Genomic DNA, 18820 nt, shown 5'->3' with positions numbered 1-18820 from the left:
TCTGAAATGGGACCTGAGTTCTTCCTGCGACAGCCCGGAGAACCGAGTGCAGAGTAAGAGAGGGACGAGGTCTCCCTAAGGAGAGGGCCAAGACACTGGGGACAAGGGAGGAGGCCTGGCCTGTCGGACAGCTCCCCAGAGAGCAGACACGGAGCAAGCACTGAGCCGACCATGTCTGGGGTAAGCTCCCCTCCCACACACTCCCTCTCCCCAACCTAATGGCCGCATCAGGCCCTGCCACCACAGGGGCCGCTCAGAGAGGCGAGGTGCACCGTCCACGGCCACCTCGGAAGTCAGAGGGTGCGTCAAAACTCCGTGGAAAGTGAGCAGTATGAAAAAATTATGAATGGATTTCAAAACTTTTTGCACCAAAATAAACTTATCTTCGAATTCATTCTCCCCAAACCTCTTGAAGCACCCCTGTAGAATCAGGACTGGGATCTAGGAGTCGGACTTCGAGGCCCATGTTTCGTCCGCTTTACCACGCTGCCTCTCAGAAATGCAGCGACGCTCAAGACGCGACACATTAAAGCTGCCATCAAGCCTCTGTTCCTGACTCCGACGACTGTTCACGAAGCACCCCTGCACGGAAGACCCATGCAAAGCACTCTCCAGGGTTAGAAATGGGGAACCGCTCACCTTCATGATCAGAAGCTGGGTCGACGACTTCAGCTGCAAGTGGCTACTGGTCACAAACATCTTCATCAGCAGGTAGAACACGGATCGCTCCGCCACACTTTCTGTGTCTGGGCCTTCCTAGAGCGCAAGCGATCGGATATATTTTTAATGCATGTAACTACATATGGAACCACAGAATGTAAAATAACACAGGCCATTACTTGCTAAGCACACAGATGACTCCCTGCCCAGGATGCCTCCTCTCATTTTAATTAGAACTCAGCGAGACTCTGGTGATTTTACACGCAGGTAACCTCAGAAGTTCAGAAACTCACTCACAACCCCAAAACATCAGTTGTAGGAAAAACAGAACTGCAACAGCATAGGCAATGCCTTCCATATGTCGGTGCCATCCCAGGGTCTTGATACATTCTCACTCACTCACTCCTCCCAACAACCCTAGGAGGTGGGTACAGCTGTGAGCCTATTTTCACGTACGTGCAAACGGAGTCCCCAGCCCAGGGCGTCCTGGTGCTGGGCGGTGGGGAGCGGCCCCAGGGGTGTGTGACTCCACCAAAGGCGTACTGCTTGTACTGAAGCAGGATGCCAGAGATGTAGTAACCATTTACTTGTACATAACGTATCCTCCACAAAGGCTCAGAAGTCCACACAGCCCCAGATCCCAGGTGTAAACTCCACTGTGTCTGTGTGATGTGCTGCGGCCCCTGCCAGAGGATGACCCCAAACATTGTCAGCACTGGAGTTGGCTTAGCCCCGCAGATCCTTATATGCGGGTACTTCAGAAAAGTCCTGGGAGGTTTTTATGAACTTTTGGTCATGACCTTGTAAAAGGTGGGGCACTGGAAATACACGTCTCAACACCAGCTCTGTCAAAGTCAGAGGCCTCTGTTCACCTTCCAGTGAGATCACCAAGATCCACTGGCCCAGTTCAGCCACAGTGAAAGCCAGTCAGCGGCAGCACCCACTTGTCACCTGTCCGGGGCTGGGGGCCGTGACCTCAGAGGTGGGAAGGCTGAGAGCAAGGCCTACCACACATGGTTAGGACCTTAGGGAGGTCCCCTGACCACTCCGTGGCCCTGTGCCCTGTCTTTAGTGAGGTGCGTGGAGTAGCCACAGAGGCACACGCTGCAGCCGGGTGTCAGTTAGGGCCACAACGCTCTCCACCTTTCTGGATATGCCACAGGTAAAAGTGCCAATGTCCATTTCCACATCACTGGTTCTCCATAAAACTGTACATAAAACCCAAGTCATTAAAAACATCGTCTGAGCTATGGAGACACACACCTAGACCAGCTTAATGGTGCTCAGCCAATTCCCCCTTTGCACAGAAGGACAGCGCATCTGCGTTATCAAACTGCTGCATCCTGAGCACCCCTTTATGGTTCCCCAGAAAGCCCTGGACGACGTCCCTGAAGGCGGACGTTGTAGTGGTGTGCACTGATTCTCCCACTGTCCCCAGCACTCAGCAGGCTCGTGCCTGTCCCCAACTCCGTCATTCTTCCAGGATGAGGATGAAGGGGCAGGAACATGTGTTTATTTCCAAAAAGGTTTTAAAGTGACTCAAAAATGTAAAACAGTCAAGATCAACAGGTGAAAACCCGCCCCAGCCAGCGACAGCACGTTTCCAAGAATGACAGGTTAGGCATCTGTCTTCCAAAAGCAGATTCCCAAGCAGGCCAGCAGAGGGTTCTGGGGCCTGCTCTGCTCAGGGAGGGCTCTCTACATGGAGAGCCGTTACCTTCTTCCATCGCTCCCCCAGCACGGCCAGGAAGCCGAGAAGCCCAGCCTGTGAGCTGGCAGGAGACGGGGCTGTGTGCTTCCTACCTGTGCCTTCAGCCACAGAAACTTGTTGGCAGGCAGCTCCAGGGCCACCTTCAGCATGTGGTGCTGCAGAATGGGGGGCGCCTCCTCCCCAAGACCCTGCTCGGAGATGATCCCTACGGAGGGAAGAAACAGTCAGGCAGAAGCAGAGGCCCAGCAACCAGATAAGGAAATCAAGAAAGACAGGGGGGCACGTGGGCTCCCGCTCCCTGGGTCCTGCAGTCACTGTCCTGGAGGCTGTGCCCAGGCACACTCCACTGACAGATGCTTCTCTCCCCAGCTCTATCCCAGAATTCCACTTGCCTACAACAGCACCCCCCTGCCACCCAGCCCAGGCTTACCCCATGCACCCACTGGAACCACCACCCCACACTGCCCCCAAGTGTGGCCTTCCGCTCACATCATCCCTCATGTGCGGCACGGGCCTTGCTCTCCAGAGGGCAAGAGCCTGAGGCTGGGTCTCTAAGCTCTGGCCTGGGCTCCGGGTTTCTCCTTTGCTTGGAAGGACACAGCTACTATATACTGAATGGTTACATCCTAGTAAATCCTATATTCCCTCAGCAAGGAGGCTCTTTCACCTTTGGGGTGGTTACATATTTAATTACAGCTTTTGCAAAGGGTTGTTTGAAGGCTCATACAGATTCCAAGGATGACAGGTCTGTAGGTCTTCTCCCGGAGGCTCTGTTACAAAGCTGACCCTACTGGGCAAAGCGGACCACAGGCCATGGGGGACAAGTGTGTGACCCTTACAAAATGCCATTTGAACCTGACTCCCTGGGATGGAACACGGGGCAGCCACATCAAAACTGCTCTTGCATGGACGAGCCGTCCCTTAGACAAGGCTCCTGCCTCGGCAAGCCCCCCCAACCCCCGTACGCCTGCTCCCTTGAGAAGCCGCTGGAGAATCGGCTCCGTGTGGTCTGACTTGTGGACTGCCCAGCAATCACCAGGCAGCCAGCTTCGCCCTTCTCCACCCTCACTGCTGTTAAGTGTTCATCTGACATCGACTCAAGAAGTCCATGCTGGTGCAAACAAAATTCAGCAGGCTGGGCGACACGCACGCAGGCCACCTGCCTGCCATTTCCCTGCTCCGTGGCCCAGGGGACTCTGCTCGGGTCCTCCCCAGCTGGCCGGCTGTCCCCCGACACCCACCTTTCAGGAGCTTGCTGAAGTCAAAGTTGTACTGAGTGACCATGTGGGGCACCACCTTCTGGTAGAGGCAGATGACCTGGAGCAGGACGGCTTTCAAGAGAATGGTTTCCGCATCGTCTGCGTCAAAACACACGGCTCGAGTTAGACACACGTGCCCTATGCCCCCGATCACCAACAGCACTGGGGCTGCGACAGATTTCCCCCAAGAGCCAGAGGAGGGAGCCAATGTGGCAAGAAGATGGAGACTGTTCAAGGAGCCTGCGTACACGCCCTGTCTCCCTGTGAAGGCCGTGGACAGGCTAAGGTTACTCTGTCTCCTGTGCTTTTGGGCAATGGGGACACATACCCGGGCCTCCCCTGGCAGGGCTGTGATCAGGTTAACTGTGATGCATCTATAGGGACAGAGCCCATCGCCCAGCCAATAAGGTCTTAGCCAACACATTTTACCCCTGGGAGGCTGTGTAGCCCACCTATCTGCAGAACAAGAGCGCCACGCCCCCACCCCACCCCCACCCCCCACTGAAAGGCCAGGGCACCAGGCAGCCTGTGTCACAGGAAACACTGCCCGGCAGAAGGCCCGGGCACAGCCCTTAGCGTATTAACACTCCATCTGCAGGTCTACTCCAATTGTCTTCCCTCAGCTAAAAAGGATGGCCAGAGGGGCCTTGGAACAGGAGGGTCAGAGGACCCTCTAGATGGCAGCCACCCCGGGCTGCCCGTCAGCTCCGGCCCCCAGACCCTCACCACAGAGATGAGCCTCACGGCCCCAGGTCAGCTCCGGCCCCCAGACCCTCACCACACTGATGCGCCTCACGGCCCCAGGTCAGCTCCAGCCTCTAGGCCCTCACCACACTGATGCGCCTCACAGCCCCCAGGTCAGCTCCGGCCCCCAGACCCTCACCGCACTGAGCCTCACGGGCCGCCACAGCCTTGTCACCCGCTCTCTTCCCCTTCTGGTCATCCTGTTTTGTCTCTTGTTTTTTCAGGGACTGCCAGACCCACACAATAGTGTTCAGGTCTGGCAAGATCTAAAAGGGAAAAAGAAGCAAAAAAAATCTGTCACATTAACAATGAAGAGAAACAAATGAGCTGAGCATAAGCAAAAACACAGAGGGGGAGGTGTAGGTATCTGAGTGTGTAAGGGAGCGTGAGTGTAGGAGAAAGGCTGGGGGAGAGCAGGTGCACACCCCTCTTACGCTGTGTTCCCAGGTATCCATCCCTCCTAAAACTACACCGGCAAGGATGCGGTGAGAACACGAGAGTGCTAGTGAGGACGACCCGTTTAAGACCACTCCCGGGCTCAAGACACTGGTCCACGTGCCCACGGGGCTGTCAGAGCAGCCGGACAATCTGCAAGCGCCTGGCCTCCCTCATGAGCAGAGTCAATCATGGGAGGGAGCAAGACGGCCTCCCCAAGCCACCCCCACCCCCAGGGCCATGGGACCATCAGTGTTCGCAGTAGAGGGCGAGGGGCCACAGGGTCCCCAAGAGCCATGGCCCCACTACTGCTGCCACAGGAGAGCAAGTGGGTCACATGACTTCTCCCTCTGCACAGGATTCCCGGACTGCGCCCTAAGTGTGACCTCATGCCTGACCAGAATCACGGGTTTCACCAGTGGGCCCTCAGCACCCAAGCTGCTGGAGGACACACCTGGCCCGCACTCTGCTCCGCAGATGGCTTTGCCCTGTTGTGGTCTGCAGGGAGGTGTGCAGGGCCAGCCCAACCCTGGACCTGTACCTACCTTGCTCAGGGCCTCTCTGAAGAGCCGCACAAACTCATCCATCATTGTGGCCGTGTACACGCCTGGCTCCTGCCACGCCTCTTTGTCCAGGCAGTGGTCAATGGTTTTTAATGCTCTTTTCAAAATGACAGAAACAAGGGATAAAGCCGTGTGCTTCACAGATTTGCTGTCCAACTGGGGAGAAAGAGGATGAAATGCACATGTCTCCAGCTGCACAGTGCACGTGGACTCCCCCGGCCCTGGGCAGGGCTGGCTCTTGCTCCTTCTTGGATCTCTCCAAGATGCTGTCTCTACATCAGATGAGGTGACCTGGGCTGCCCCCCACCCCTCGCAGACAGCCTGCAGGTCTGACCTCAGCAGGTGCTGGGAGAGCAACTGCTAAAGGCAGAGTCCAACGGTGGTTTTTGCGATCGGCTCATCGGTGAGCCTTCTCTGACAGCCACTCAGCTAACGCACATCACCTGCCATAGCAAGACGTGCCCAGAACACACCCTGGCACCGAGGCAAACGCATCAGGGCCTGCGGTGGGAAACCAGCCGGGGGCTCGGACAGCCAGCAGCCCCCACACTCCGCCTCCTGCTGCCATTCACTGCAGCCAGGAGGGCTTCGAGTCCTCACCGGACGCAGAGCTGAGTGAGGCCCAAGAGGAGGACAGAACCCCGCCCTGGCCGAGTGCAGCGAAGGCCTCTCCCGGCCCCCGCCTGGATCAATGCATGTATAATCCGTATCTTCACAAGGCCCTGGGGGCACAATAAGGAAGCCTGAGGTGGGAGGCTGGAGATTCACAGAGAGAACCAAACAGGCCTCCCACGGACTTTGTTTCACACCCGCCACAGCCCAGTGCCCCAGCATTCCCACCAGCCCTGGATTCACCTTATGCACACGCTGCACTGAATACCCTAAGCCACTAACGGCTCCCGGCTCAGAACCACTGGGAAGGCGGGGCCCAAACAACATGCCGGTAGAATACCCACAGGGCTCGCGACACCCAAAAACAGCCTGGGCCCCTGCTTCCAAATACCTTATTTCCCATTTCCAAAATAAGCTTCTTCTTTCTCACTCTAAAAATACATGCTGTTAAGAGTTTTTTAGACAATACTGCAAGGAATTAAAAATTAAACAGCATGTAGGCCTGTCTGTGTCCCTGGGTCTCACAAGTACTAAAGCACCGTGTTGGCTCCTGGGAAGGGCATGGCTGTGGCCCACGAGCCCTGGGCCACCACCAAATGCCAGCAGCCACAGGGAGAGGGCTGGATCCTCTCTCACTCCCTGGGCCACTTTGCCCGGGGGCACAGGTCGCTGCTTGGGGCCCCCCTCCACCCTGAGACAGCACTGAGAGGAGGCGAGGGCCAGCCTTTCACCTCCCAGCCCACCAGGACTAAGCTGGGGCAGGTGGAGGGTGCACAGAAGCAGCCCACAGGAGGTGCAACAAACAGGGGCCTTCCCATCACGGAGCAGTAATGTCTCCCAGGAAGCAGAGGGGCACGCTAAGTGCGCTCTAGGTTTGTGTGGGATCATTCGGCAAACAGAACAAAAGGCCCTCTCGCCTGGTCCACAGGTCTCCCTCTCTCTACTGCCACATTCAAGTCAAAAAACACCAGTCAGTCCCAGCACACAATCTCAGGGGTCTGGGCCACTCTACAGTGACTGTCATCCATCACCACTGGGGCCAACATGTGCCTGTGTCACTCGCCCCGGCCCACTCTGGTCCGCCCCATCACACAACAAGTGAGATGTCACTCTGAATACCCAGCATCCTCCAGGTAAGTCGTAGGCAACCCGGGCTCAGGAGGGGCTGGCAGGACCCAGGAGGTCATTCACCTGGGCCCTGTGGTGAAAGAATACAGCTTCTATGGGACTTGGAGGACTGTACAATATAGAAAATAACAACATGAAGTGGAACCATCAATTTTTCTATGAATATATTTTGTCCAAATGCCTGAAAATAGCTGGTCCTCAAAGCAAATGCTCCCCAGAAATCTTCACACTGCCCTCCCAGTGCAGCCCTGCCCTAAATGAATGAATGAGATGCTGGCAAGAACTTTCGCTCCTCTCAGTCCAACCTCTCCCACCCTAGGGCAGCCCCAGGCAGGTGTGCAGGGCTTCAGAAGTCCGGGTCATGGGACAGAGCAGGGACAAGGATGCAGAATCTGTCGCCCCCTACAGGGAACGGGTCCCCACTCCGATGTCCTCTCCCCAGGCAGGGGGACCTGTCACTCATGGGACCATTGCAAATGAAAGCCCTGTCCTGAAGCCTCAGAGGCTCACTGACAAAACCCAAATACATCCACGTTGGTATTTGCAGACCAACCATGCAGCACAGCCAGAAGGTTTAGTGGGAGAACATTCTAGAAGGGGGGCAATTGCCTGGCCTTACATTTAATGCTTGGGTGAACATGATCTTGTTGCAGACCAGGGGCACAGTGGTCACCATCACCATGGCCAGGAGCCGCGGCAAGGGGATAAACTCTCGGGTCTGAAACGCCCGGGAAATCTCCGGCTGGGCCTCGTAGATCTAGAGAGAGCAGAAGAGATCCAGTTGGTGCTGGACACAAGATTCAGGCCTGAGGCTCTTTGTAAGCACCAGACAATAAAGCCCCTGCAGCAAGGAATCATAGTAACAAGGTATGACTCGCTGCAAGGCGTGGGACCCCAAGATCAACCTCCAAATCCACTTGTTAAAGACAAGCCAGGGACCTCCAAAGCAGAGCTTGGCCTGTGGTCTAGGGAGCCACTAAAAACCTCTAATGGCAAACAGTTCACCGCTGGAACTCAAACAGCCCTGCTTACCAGCCACGGACACCCAGGTCAGGCGGCTGACGGCTCACAATGCCTCTGAAAAGCTGTGTGTGGGAGACTTTCTAGTAAAAATAAAACGTGTGTGTGGATGACAAAATCGGGTGTTAATGAAGTCAGACAACTTCCTTAGGACTACAGACCTAGAAAACAGCAGGGCTGCACCTGGGCCTACGGGAGCACACACTTGCCCGTGGCCTGCACCCAGGAGGGCAGTATCCAAAGCAGCTTCCAACAGGGATGCTGGCCGCAGGGCTACGTGCCCCCCAGTGAGGGGCAAAGTGTGTTCCCGCCCCAGGACACATGAGGGAAGTGCACACAGTGGCCCTCGAGGAGACCTTCGAGACTCGGGATCAAAGCTCGCTTCACAGACGGCCAGGCCCAGCTTGAGGCCTAACAAGCTCAGGTATCTCAGCATCAGGCAGAGAGCGCGCTCAACAGAGCCCGGCATCACTGCCAGAGAACATACAGTGAGCGCCCCCAGGCAGACAGGGGAGTTTGACGTCTGTGGCCCAAAGGAAACTGACAGAGGCCTGCACTGTGGCACAGAAGGTTTAGCAGCCGCTGGCAATGCTGGCATCCCATATGGGTGCAGGTTTGAGTCTCGGCTGTTCCACTTCCAGCACAGCCCCCTGCTAATGTGCCTGGGAAAGCACAGGAAGATGACCCAAGTGCCTGGGCCCCTGTACCCACATGGGAGACTTGGATGAAGCTCCTGGCTCAGTCCTGACCATTGAGGCCATGGGGCAGTGAGCCCAGGGGATAGAAGATCTCTGTCTCTCTCTCTCTGTAACTCTGACTTTCAAACAGACAGAAATGTTAAAACAAACAAACAAACAAACACTGACAAAAACCCACTTAAATTAACCAGCAGACCAACAACATCTCACAGATGATTTCAAGCTTTCAAAACTGCAGTCTTTAAGAACTGTCCCACAATTCACACATTTCTCTAATTCTGGCCTACGTGCACTGAGATTCAGTAAGATTTTTACTCTAAGCAAAGTTTTAAAAGTTTCAAAGATAAATTGTTCCACAGATTCAAAAGGAAAAAAAACAACTCAAAATTCAGCTCAATGAAAAGCAACACTATACTTGGAAGATGAGGACTGCAAATTTATATGATCAAAAATACGCTCTTGGTCCCCAAAGAAGGCCTTCCTAGGGTTTACTGGGCCAGAGCGCCCGGCGGCCCCGCCCGGCTCGCAGGCGAAGCCCGAGCACGACCTTGTTCAGGAGTTTGATGTTGTTCTGCCACGTGGCCTTCACTCTGGGCAGGAAGGAGAACGTCACTTCCTTGAAGTACTTGTTCAGCAAGTCCGGGCACACTCGGAGGATGTTCACCACCAGCTCGGCCACCAGCTCGTCGTCCACGGCGGTTTTCAATCCCAGCAGGAAGTGCAGGAGGGTCAGGTTTCCTCCTCTGTTGGAGAAAGGGGAGAGGGAGGGTCAGCAGGGAAGGCTGCTGCCTGCAGTGCCGGCATCCCATATGGACACCGGTTCGAGTCCCGGCTGCTCCACTTCTGATCCAGCTCTCTGCTATGGCCTGGGAAAGCAGTAGAAGATGGCCCAAGGCTGGCCTTGGGCCCCTGCACCCGCGTGGGAGACCCAGAAGACACTCCTGGCTCCTGGCTTCGCATCAGCGCAGCTCCGGCCATTGTGGCCATTTTGGGAGGAAGACTCCTCTCTCTCTCTCTCTCTCTCTCTCTGCCTCTCCTCTCTGTAACTCTGCCTTTCAAATAAATAAACAGATCTTAAAAAGAAAAAAAAAAAAGCACCGAGATCTCACGCTAACACCGTAGCTCCTGGAACGGCCCCGGGGCAGAGCAGGCATGTCCCGCTGGGCACAGGCAGGGGTTCCATGGCTCTGACAGGGAGGCCTGAATTCCTGTCCCCTTCTTCTGTGGCTGAAAAACAGTCTCCACTTTGAGTCCCGTCTGCTCTTTCCTCCTTCTTTCCCTGGAGTTCAACTTGACTTCCAAAGAAGGGGAATAAAACCATTCTCCCTGCCCCCCCCCCCCCGGCCGCCTACGGGACACCCAGGCTGCTCTAAAGGGGCAAAACCGGCAGAGAGAATGCACTCCACTCCTGAGAGCTCACTGACCTCTTTCCTCAAACACATGAAAAAATACGAACATGTATGTGAGGACAAAACATACAAATACGGCATTTTTCTTTGGAATGGATAGTTCTTTTTTAAATATGAAATGCTCAAGAGATCGGCACATGGATCCCCAATGTTGTAAAGTTATTTCTGAAACAGCCAGGACGGCACAAGGCCTTCTGCTCTCTTTGTTCCCAGCTTATTTCAAATTCCTACACCTCCGCTCAGCAGCTGAAAGAAGTGAGTACAAGAAAAAAAACCTACTGTAGAAAAACAAGTAGGCAAACAGACTTCAAAAGGATGAGTAGACAACTGCCCTGGCTTGAACAGCACACAGCTCGGAAACTAACAGTGTTCACGCCCCAAAGTCTTTAAAAAAAATTTTATTTGAAAGTCAGAGTTACAGAGAAGGAGAGGCATAGGCATAGGCATAGGCATAGGCAGAGAGAGAGAGAGAGAGGTCTTCCATCTGCTGGCTCACTCCCCAGTTGACCGCAATGGCCACAGCTGCGCTGACCCGAAGCCAGGAGCCAGGAGCTTCCTCCAGGTCTCCCACGCGGGGGCAGTGGCCCAAGGACTTGGGTCATCTTCCACTGCTTTCCTAGGCCACAGCAGAGAGCTGGATCAGAAATGCAGCAGCCGGGACTCGAACCAGCATCCATATGGGATGCTCGCTTTGCAGGCGGTGACCTTACCCACTATGCCACAGCACCAGCCCCCTCAAGGTCTTAAACTGTGGCACTAAGGGGGCAGACGTTTAATCTAATTACAGAGTTTGGGAGGTGGGCCTAGAGGGAGGTCCTCGGATCACGGAAGCCACCAGGCCCACAGAAGGCAGCTCTGCCCTGCTCCCTGGCTCGCCCACGACCCTTTCTCTGTCCAAGCGCTCCACCTCACCACTGCTACCCTCACCAGAGGCCAGAGCGATGGACTGCAAATCTCCAAAAGCCTGAGTTAAAGTCAACTTCTTCCTTCCCAACTAGCTTTTCTCAGGTACTTTCTTATAACAACAAAACCCTGACCAACACAATGATTAATGCAAGAGGTGGGAAACCTCAGGAAGACCTGCACACGTGACACCTACAATAGGCGACCAATGATCCTGGGATCTCAGCCAAAACCACAGACGCTGGGTTCCCCCACCCTGAGGCCGTCTAGGAACAGGGGCCTGCCTCCTGTCCCTGGACTCCGGGAAGGCAGAATCGGCCTCCCACGCATGCCGTGCTGATGGTTTCTGGGATCCGCAGCGTCTATGTCCCTTAGAAACCGAGTGGAACGACCACGCCATAGCACAGCTCTACGCAATCAAACAATAAATTTTTTTTTTCAAAAAAGAATTAGAGCATAATTTTGAACAAAAAACTATCCTTTAAAAAATGGCATAAAAATCCTAATGTGAACTTTTCATGAACCAAGCAAAGGCAGTTTGTACCTCAGATGAACAGAATGTGAAATCTACGGAGTGCTAAAAATACTGCACCCACACCCGATTCCATCAACAGCAACGTAATAAACCAACAGCACCGACGGCCGTGTGCCAGATGCTGCTCACGGCACGCAGCACCCCCACCTCTCCGTGGCTGGCGCGACTTTTCTCTCCTTTACAGAGGAGGCAGAGGAGGTTCGTAACCTGCCCAAGGGCGCACACTTAGGACTGAAGCCCACCGTCCGCCTCGCGTTATCTGCTCTCTTCACCTCCACGCTACACCCACCGCCTAGCTTTGTAAACAGCATCTTACTGGAATCCAGCTGTTTCATTTTGTGTGATTAAGATTTATTCGTTTATTTGTCAGGCAGACCAACAGAGAGAGGGACAAAGAAGATGACTACCCACTGGTTCACTCCCCAGAGAGGTTGCAATAGTCCAGTCTGGGCCAGCCAGGAGCCAGGAACTCCTTCCTGGTCTCCCACATGCTGAGCCATCTTCCACTGCCTTCCCAGGGACATCAGCAGGGAGCTGGGTCAGAAGTGGAGCGAGCGGGGCTCCAGTCGCATCCTGATGCGGGAAGCTGGGGCTGCGAGCAGCGGCTTCATCCACTGTGCCAGATGCTGGTCCCGAGCATCTGCTGACCCCCGAGGCCTCTTTGGTGCTACAGTGCACAACTGAGTACCAACAGAGACTGGGTCAGCACCGCGCCTGAAGTACCAGATGGTGCTTTATAGAAAAAGTCTGCCAAGCCCTGCCCTACACTGCAGCATCGGCCTCCCATCAACACCTGCTTCACGCTCTGGGAGCAAAAATAGCCAGCAGAGCAACAAGCACGCAAGGTGGTGACGGCGGTCAGGAGCGCGGGCCAGGCAGCAGGACAGCGACAGCAAGGCGCTACTTCAAAAGGATTGCTGGGAAGGGCTCCCTGCAGTGACGACGTGGGGCTGAACGCAAGGGAGTCACAGGACACTGGGGAGCCCTGGATTTCAGTTGTCTCAGCACTTCTGAACTCTGCCCACGAACACAATTCACTTCCTCTCCCCTAAGCACAAACATTTGCCTTCGCCCATGGTTTCACAAAACACACAAACCTCCACGGCACACTCCCAACAGCGCCCACAACGACACGGTGCTTCAGTAACTCATCCCGTGACCATGTATGTCATGGGGCAAGTCAGGAGGGAAAAAGCGCCTTAAAAGTAGGGAGGGGTTGGGGAGATGCTTGTGTTTTAAGTACAGTATTAGAGTGCGCTGGACTACGAAAGGCTGCTGTGAACCTTTCAGCAGGAGAGAGTCCATTCTTACAGATGAGAGAAAAGAGAAACACAAACAGAAATGGTGGGCCGAGAGGAGTCCTGGCCATCTCGGTTACATGCAAAGTTACACACAGGCACAGATTCTCCCCACCGGGGCAAACCAGTGGTTTCCTGACCAGCCGAAATCGGAAGTAAACCCAACTACACGCAACTCAATCCTTCTAATAATGCTATGCAGTCACGGGGCAAGAAATAAGCCATTCACAACGATCAGAAAAACATCCATTAATTAAAGAGATTGAGGACCAGCAGTCTACTTTGGAGATCAAAAAATATAACAATGTGTACAGGGGTCTTCAAAGACTTCATGGAAAATATGTATTATGAAAAAGCTACACATGGATTTCAAACATTTTTTTGCATCAAAATAAACCTAAAAATTTTTTTTAGTTTATTTGACAGAGAAAGTAAGAGAGATAAAGTGAGAGGGAGTGAGACAGACAGAAACAGAGAAGAGCAAGCTCCCACCTGCTGGTTCACTCCCAAATGCCTACGATGGCAGGGCTTGGACCAAGCGGAAGCCAGGAGCTGAGAACTCAATTCAGGTTTTCCCCAGCGGTGCCAGGGACTGAGTTAGCTGAACTTGCACCATTGCTCTCAAGGTCTCCATTGGCAGGAAGCCGGAGTCTGGAGCCAGGGCTGGGTGCAAAAGTCAGCTACTCCAACGTGGGATGTGGGCGTCAACTGACATCTTAGGTGCTAGGCTAAACACTTGCCCCACGCTTACCACCTTTTTAAGATTTATTTACTTATTTATTTGAAAGGCAGAGGGATAGAGGGAGAGACAGACAGAGAGAGATCTTCCACCCACTGGTTCATGTCCGCTGGCTCACTCCCCAAATGGCTCCAATGGCTGGGACTGGGTCAGGCCAAAGCCAAGAGTCTAGAACTCCATCTGAACCTCCCATGTGGGTGTCAGGAACTCAAGCACTTGGGCCATCTTCCACTGTTTCCCCAGGGGCATTAGCGGGACCGCAAGTGGAACAGTAGGAACATGAACTGGCGCCCATATGGGATGCTGGCACCACAACACCAGCCCCTCAGTGTACCTCTTAACGCCATTTTCCCACAGACTTCTGGAAGTATCCCTGTATTATGTGACTATAAAGAAAAAGTCTAAATATAATCAAAACCATCAGATTTGGATTTGATCTCCCTGCTGATGAAAACATTATCCTAATTAAGAAATAAGAAATCAAATGCAAGAGCACAATTCTGAAATCCTGCCAGCACCTGTCAGAGGAAGGCTGGTGCAGTCACCTCTTTCTGACTCGGTCCACGCCACTGACTCGAAGCAGACAGGTGCAGCCCCTCCCTGGGCGAGGCAGCGTGTCCTCTGCGGCCTAAATAAACTGCTCCCGTGCCATCTCCGCCCGGGTGGCGTGGAATGCACACGGGTTCTCTGGGTCTCCCACCGGTAACATCCACCACTCTGGCTGTAACCTACTACAACTCCACCGTGTGCTCGGTTTCCACTAGGAAGGCAAGTACGTGCCGACATGTAAGGAACCCCCCAGGGTTCACACTCGCTACGTCCCACTCACCTGCCAGAGGTGCCCAAAGACGCATCATAGAAGTTAATGCCATGCTTGAGGGAACAACACAGATCCAGCAGGAAGCTGTGCACCAGCTCCCGCACCATGGCCTTCCCCGCCTCCTCAGCAGACATCTAGAAGGGGTTAAGAAAAAAAGACTGAATCCCAGCCCTTTGCAATAGCTCCAGAATAAAAATGGGCAACTTCAAAAACATATTAAGCACTTGGTGTCAGTCCAAGACACAGAGGAAAAAAAAAATCAAAACACAGATATACCAACCAGGGCAAAAGAACACTAAAGAGGAGCACGTTTAAACCTGAATTTTTAAAAGCTTAAAAATGACTTAATTTCTCTTGTTCTTGCAAATAAAATCCCCCATTTGGGAGTGTTTTTATTAAGCCCCTGAGGCTTCCTGGTAATGGAGCATACAGAAACATGTTCAAAACAAGAGGACACAGGCGAGTCCCCAAGAGGTAAATTATCAGAGTTAACAGGAAGTCGGAGCCGTCACTGCTCTGGCCAAGTCCACGTTCAGAAACGCCCCAAGGAAAACGAAAAGGAGGAAAATTAAAACACCCGCTGGCCTTGGGTCAATGTGAAAGCAACTGTTTTAATTTGGCACTTGAATTAACCGTTACAAAATAAATTATGCATGTCCAGCTGGATGAGGCCACGTGGGTCCCCCCAGACAGTTAAAAGCAAACCTGAAACTCCAAACGCTTTACACAGGAACGAGGGCAGGGGTCTGGCAAGGTGAGAGGAAGAGGGAGCCTGGCTGATGCTCAAAGCTATGCGCAGGCATCCCAGCGAAGACAAGATGTTGCTCACTCGACCACAGGGACCAGTCGTTTTCCCATTAATAAAAAGGAAAACAAATACAGATTGCACTCATGATAACCCAGAGAGCAGAACAAAAATCTTAGTGCTATAATTTAAAAAAAAAAATCATATTGCACATAGCAGAGAAAAATACGACCACATAACCATAAGCCGAAAGAGACGGTCCACACGAGGAGGGCGCTGGTTTTTCTGGAAGTGCAGCGTGCTGTCAAGGTTTCTGAGTCTCTCAGCTGTGGGGGTCGCACCCCAGAGCCGAGGCCCACTGACAGCCAGAAGCGACACCCACCTCTGTGTTCTCCGGGCTTACGTCAACAATCCCGTTCCAGGCGTAGAGAGACGCTATGTGGCTCAACAGCTGTGCGGTAAAGAAATGCACCTTCTGGGTCTTTGTGATACTTTTACTGTGAACTACCTGAAAGCAATGATAAAACTCAGTTACCCTTCAAATAACATGTATTGTGTTTTCAGCCCTATAAATTCAACATGTGACAACGGCAGAAAGCTTGATTAAAAAAAAAAGGAAAATACAAATATAAAATCCACCAACATTCCCATTCCCAAGCTCAGGATATCCATGTTCCATTTTGATCTATTTCTTTTCAGTCTCCTGTGTGTGTGTGTGTGTGTGTGTATGTGGGTGTTCATATACATATATAAATGTATATATACACTGCTTATCTCTTATTACCTTAGATTATATTTATATATGGTTGTGTGTCTCCTTATGCAGTAGAAGCTGCTTTTTCCATATCATTAAATATTCCTTTAGAACAAGGGGGGTGGGTAATCTTTTTTTTTTTCTGCCAAAGGCCATTGGATACATATAACATCATTTGCAGGCCATACAAAATTATCGACTTAAAAATTAGCCTAGGGCCAGTGCTGAGGCGCAGTAGGTTAATCCTCCACCTGCGGTGCCAGCATCCCATATGGGCGCCGGTCCTAGTCCCGGCTGCTTCTCTTCCGATCCAGCTCTCTGCTGTGGCCTGGGAAAGCAGTAGAAGATGGCCCAAGTCCTTGGGCCCCTGCACCCACGTGGGAGCCGGGAAAAAGCTCCTGGCTCCTGGCTTCGGATTGGCACAGCTCCTTCCGTTGTGGCCACCTGGGGAGTGAACCAGCAGATGGAAGAGCTGTCTCTACCTCTCTCTGTAACTCTTTCAAATAAATAAAATAAATCTTTAAAAAAGTCCCCTGAACAGGAAAACACGCTTCTGGTGGACTTCCAACAACTTTACTGCAGGAAGGTTTCTAACTGATCACTTCAGGTGCTTCTGTATTCAAGTCAGTGGCCCTTTCAGCAAAATTTAAGTTTCTATGAAATATGGAAAATGACATTTTGCTAGGTGTGACAAGGAAGAAGAAGTATTTGTAACTTACAGCTCCCAGTCACCCCACTGGGCAACTGCGCAACGTCAACCAGCGCTTTTATCGCTGTTGCTGGGATGGAAGCAGCCGCCAGTCTTCAGCCTCCCGGGCCCAGGCTTTGCTCACCACCCCGAGCAAGCCTGGGCGTAAGAAACGGCTTCCCGCTCAACTCACACAACCATAACCCACAGACAGTGTCGTGGCTCTAGAGTCCCATAGGACGCCAGGGGCTCTTCACTGACAAGGAGAAGTGAGTAACAGAAATGCTGCTTACCAAACACGTACCTTTGTTTTCATTGTGGACAACAAAATATTGATGGTAGAAATCCTATCTTCCTTTATGCCTGAGCTAAAAATGCAAGGAATAAACTCTGAAAATAAAAGGTTCAAAGCATTAAACTCAGAAATATTTTGAAAACAGAACAGATGGGAGAATGTTACTATTTAGCAAGCAACGTCTTTTTTTCAGTTTCAATTATACAAGTTCAAGGCATAATAATTACCCCTTTCCTGACAAAGTAAACCAAAAGTACTTAAGCATGAAGCAAAATCAATACTGATTGAAGGAGAATGTGTGTTGTAACAGCTTTCTAAAGCTCTATTGCTATGGAGTTTGCTCATGGTAGGAGCGACTTCTGTGTGACTTGGTTTGCTCTGGCTTGCTCTGTGTACCTTCCGACCCGGGGGAGACGGCCACCAGAATGCGGTGCTGTGTCCCTCTAGCACACGGCGGCCCCAGGCTGAAGCATCTGAGACGTAACATCCAGTGTTACTTGGTCTGCACATCTTTAGAGGCTTCACATAATTTCTACAAAAGCAAATTTCTTATTCTTAGAAAAAGAAAATCAGAGGGCCGGCATTGTGGCGTAGCAGGTTAAGCTGCCACCTGCAGCACCGGCATCCCATGTGGTCACTGTTTCAAGTCCCGGCTGCTCCACTTCCCATCCAGCTTCCTGCTGATGCACCTGGGAAAACAGTGGAAGACGGCCCAAGTGCCTGGGCCCCTGCACCCACATCAAAGTTCTAGAAGAAGCTCCCAGCTCCCGGCTTCGGCCTGGCCCAGTCCTAGCCATTGCAGCCATTTAGGAGAAGAAAGACCTCTCTCTCTGTCTCTCCCTCTCTCTCTGCAACTCTGCCTTTCCAATAAAGAAAATAATTCTTAAAAAGAAAGAAAATCAGGAAATACCAAAGCAAAAGAATAAAATTCAAAGTCAGCCATCCTGCCACGATGCAGAGGTGGGCCCTGCTGCCCTGTGAGAGAACTACCAGGCCTCTGACGCAGCCATGCCACTCCCCTCAACCTCCAGTGAGAAGGGATCACCCTTCTGCAGCTGGCAGCCGAGGCTACGCCAATCACGCATCACAAGGAAACCCGGATGCCAGCAGCGACATGCCCACAGCTGCACTGTCCTCTTATGGCTGGCGCTCAGTTTGCTCAACTAATCCCTTACTGGTAGACAGTTAGGAGCCCAATTTTCAGCGAACATGAAAAAAAAAAAAAAAAAAAAAAAAAACACACACACACAAAAAACAAATCTTCCCTAACAAAACCTCTTCGCACACTCTTAATTCTTTCCTTAGTACAAGGACCAGACGTGGGACTGCTGCTCAAACAGCCTAGGGGTTTTGACGCAGAAAGCCCGCACTGCCGGACGTGCTGCCCCTTCGGCAGTGTAAACGAGAGCTCACTGTCCTTCAGCAGCAGGCCAGGCCGCAGGGCTGAGAGGGCCCGGGGAGCTGCGAGGAAACCTCCAGCCCCGGCAGCAGCCGGATGTCCTACCCTGGGTTCCTGGCAACACACAGTGGAAACACTGTCTGCTGTGTCTCCTCCCCAGAACTACTCCCAGGCCAGGCGGACCACACACAGGGGCCCTGCACCTGCACCCTCACGTCCCGGAGGAAGCTCAGACCCCTGCCTCCTTCGGAGTGGACAGCTGACCACACTAGGCCACGGCACCACGCGCCTCCTCCTCCAACTCCCAGAGTTCTGAGCGTAACTGCGGGGATCTTGCTGAGCAATTGTCCCATGCCAAGGCAGGGGCTGCCACTCACCAAGCTCCTGAACCTCCCGCCCAAATGC

At 52.7% G+C, this 18820-nt stretch overlaps 1 protein-coding gene across 5 annotated transcripts in view; it reads right to left on the bottom strand.

The window, feature by feature from the left end:
- URB1 (URB1 ribosome biogenesis factor) overlaps positions 1-18820 on the bottom strand; it is a 79752-nt gene that overhangs the window by 47838 nt on the left and 13094 nt on the right. For all 5 annotated transcript variants that reach the window (XR_011387734.2, XR_011387733.2, XR_016232283.1 and 2 more), the window contains exons 6-15: positions 17026-17111; positions 15662-15787; positions 14544-14668; positions 9378-9573; positions 7732-7869; positions 5355-5528; positions 4514-4640; positions 3613-3729; positions 2464-2576; positions 640-756 (exon numbers count right to left, since the gene is read on the bottom strand). Coding sequence is in view for 2 of the 5 variants with exons in the window: in XM_089330589.1 (XP_089186715.1) it covers positions 640-756; positions 2464-2576; positions 3613-3729; positions 4514-4640; positions 5355-5528; positions 7732-7869; positions 9378-9573; positions 14544-14668; positions 15662-15787; positions 17026-17111 (1319 nt within the window). In the remaining 3 variants the exon portion in view is untranslated. The remainder of the gene's footprint in view (positions 1-639; positions 757-2463; positions 2577-3612; positions 3730-4513; positions 4641-5354; positions 5529-7731; positions 7870-9377; positions 9574-14543; positions 14669-15661; positions 15788-17025; positions 17112-18820) is intronic.

This window comes from Oryctolagus cuniculus, chromosome 4 (genome assembly GCF_051225735.1).
Source record: "Oryctolagus cuniculus isolate XC-2025 breed Fujian yellow rabbit chromosome 4, ASM5122573v1, whole genome shotgun sequence".
Classification (NCBI taxonomy): Eukaryota; Metazoa; Chordata; class Mammalia; order Lagomorpha; family Leporidae; genus Oryctolagus; species Oryctolagus cuniculus.
This window is presented reverse-complemented; position numbering and strand designations above follow the sequence as displayed.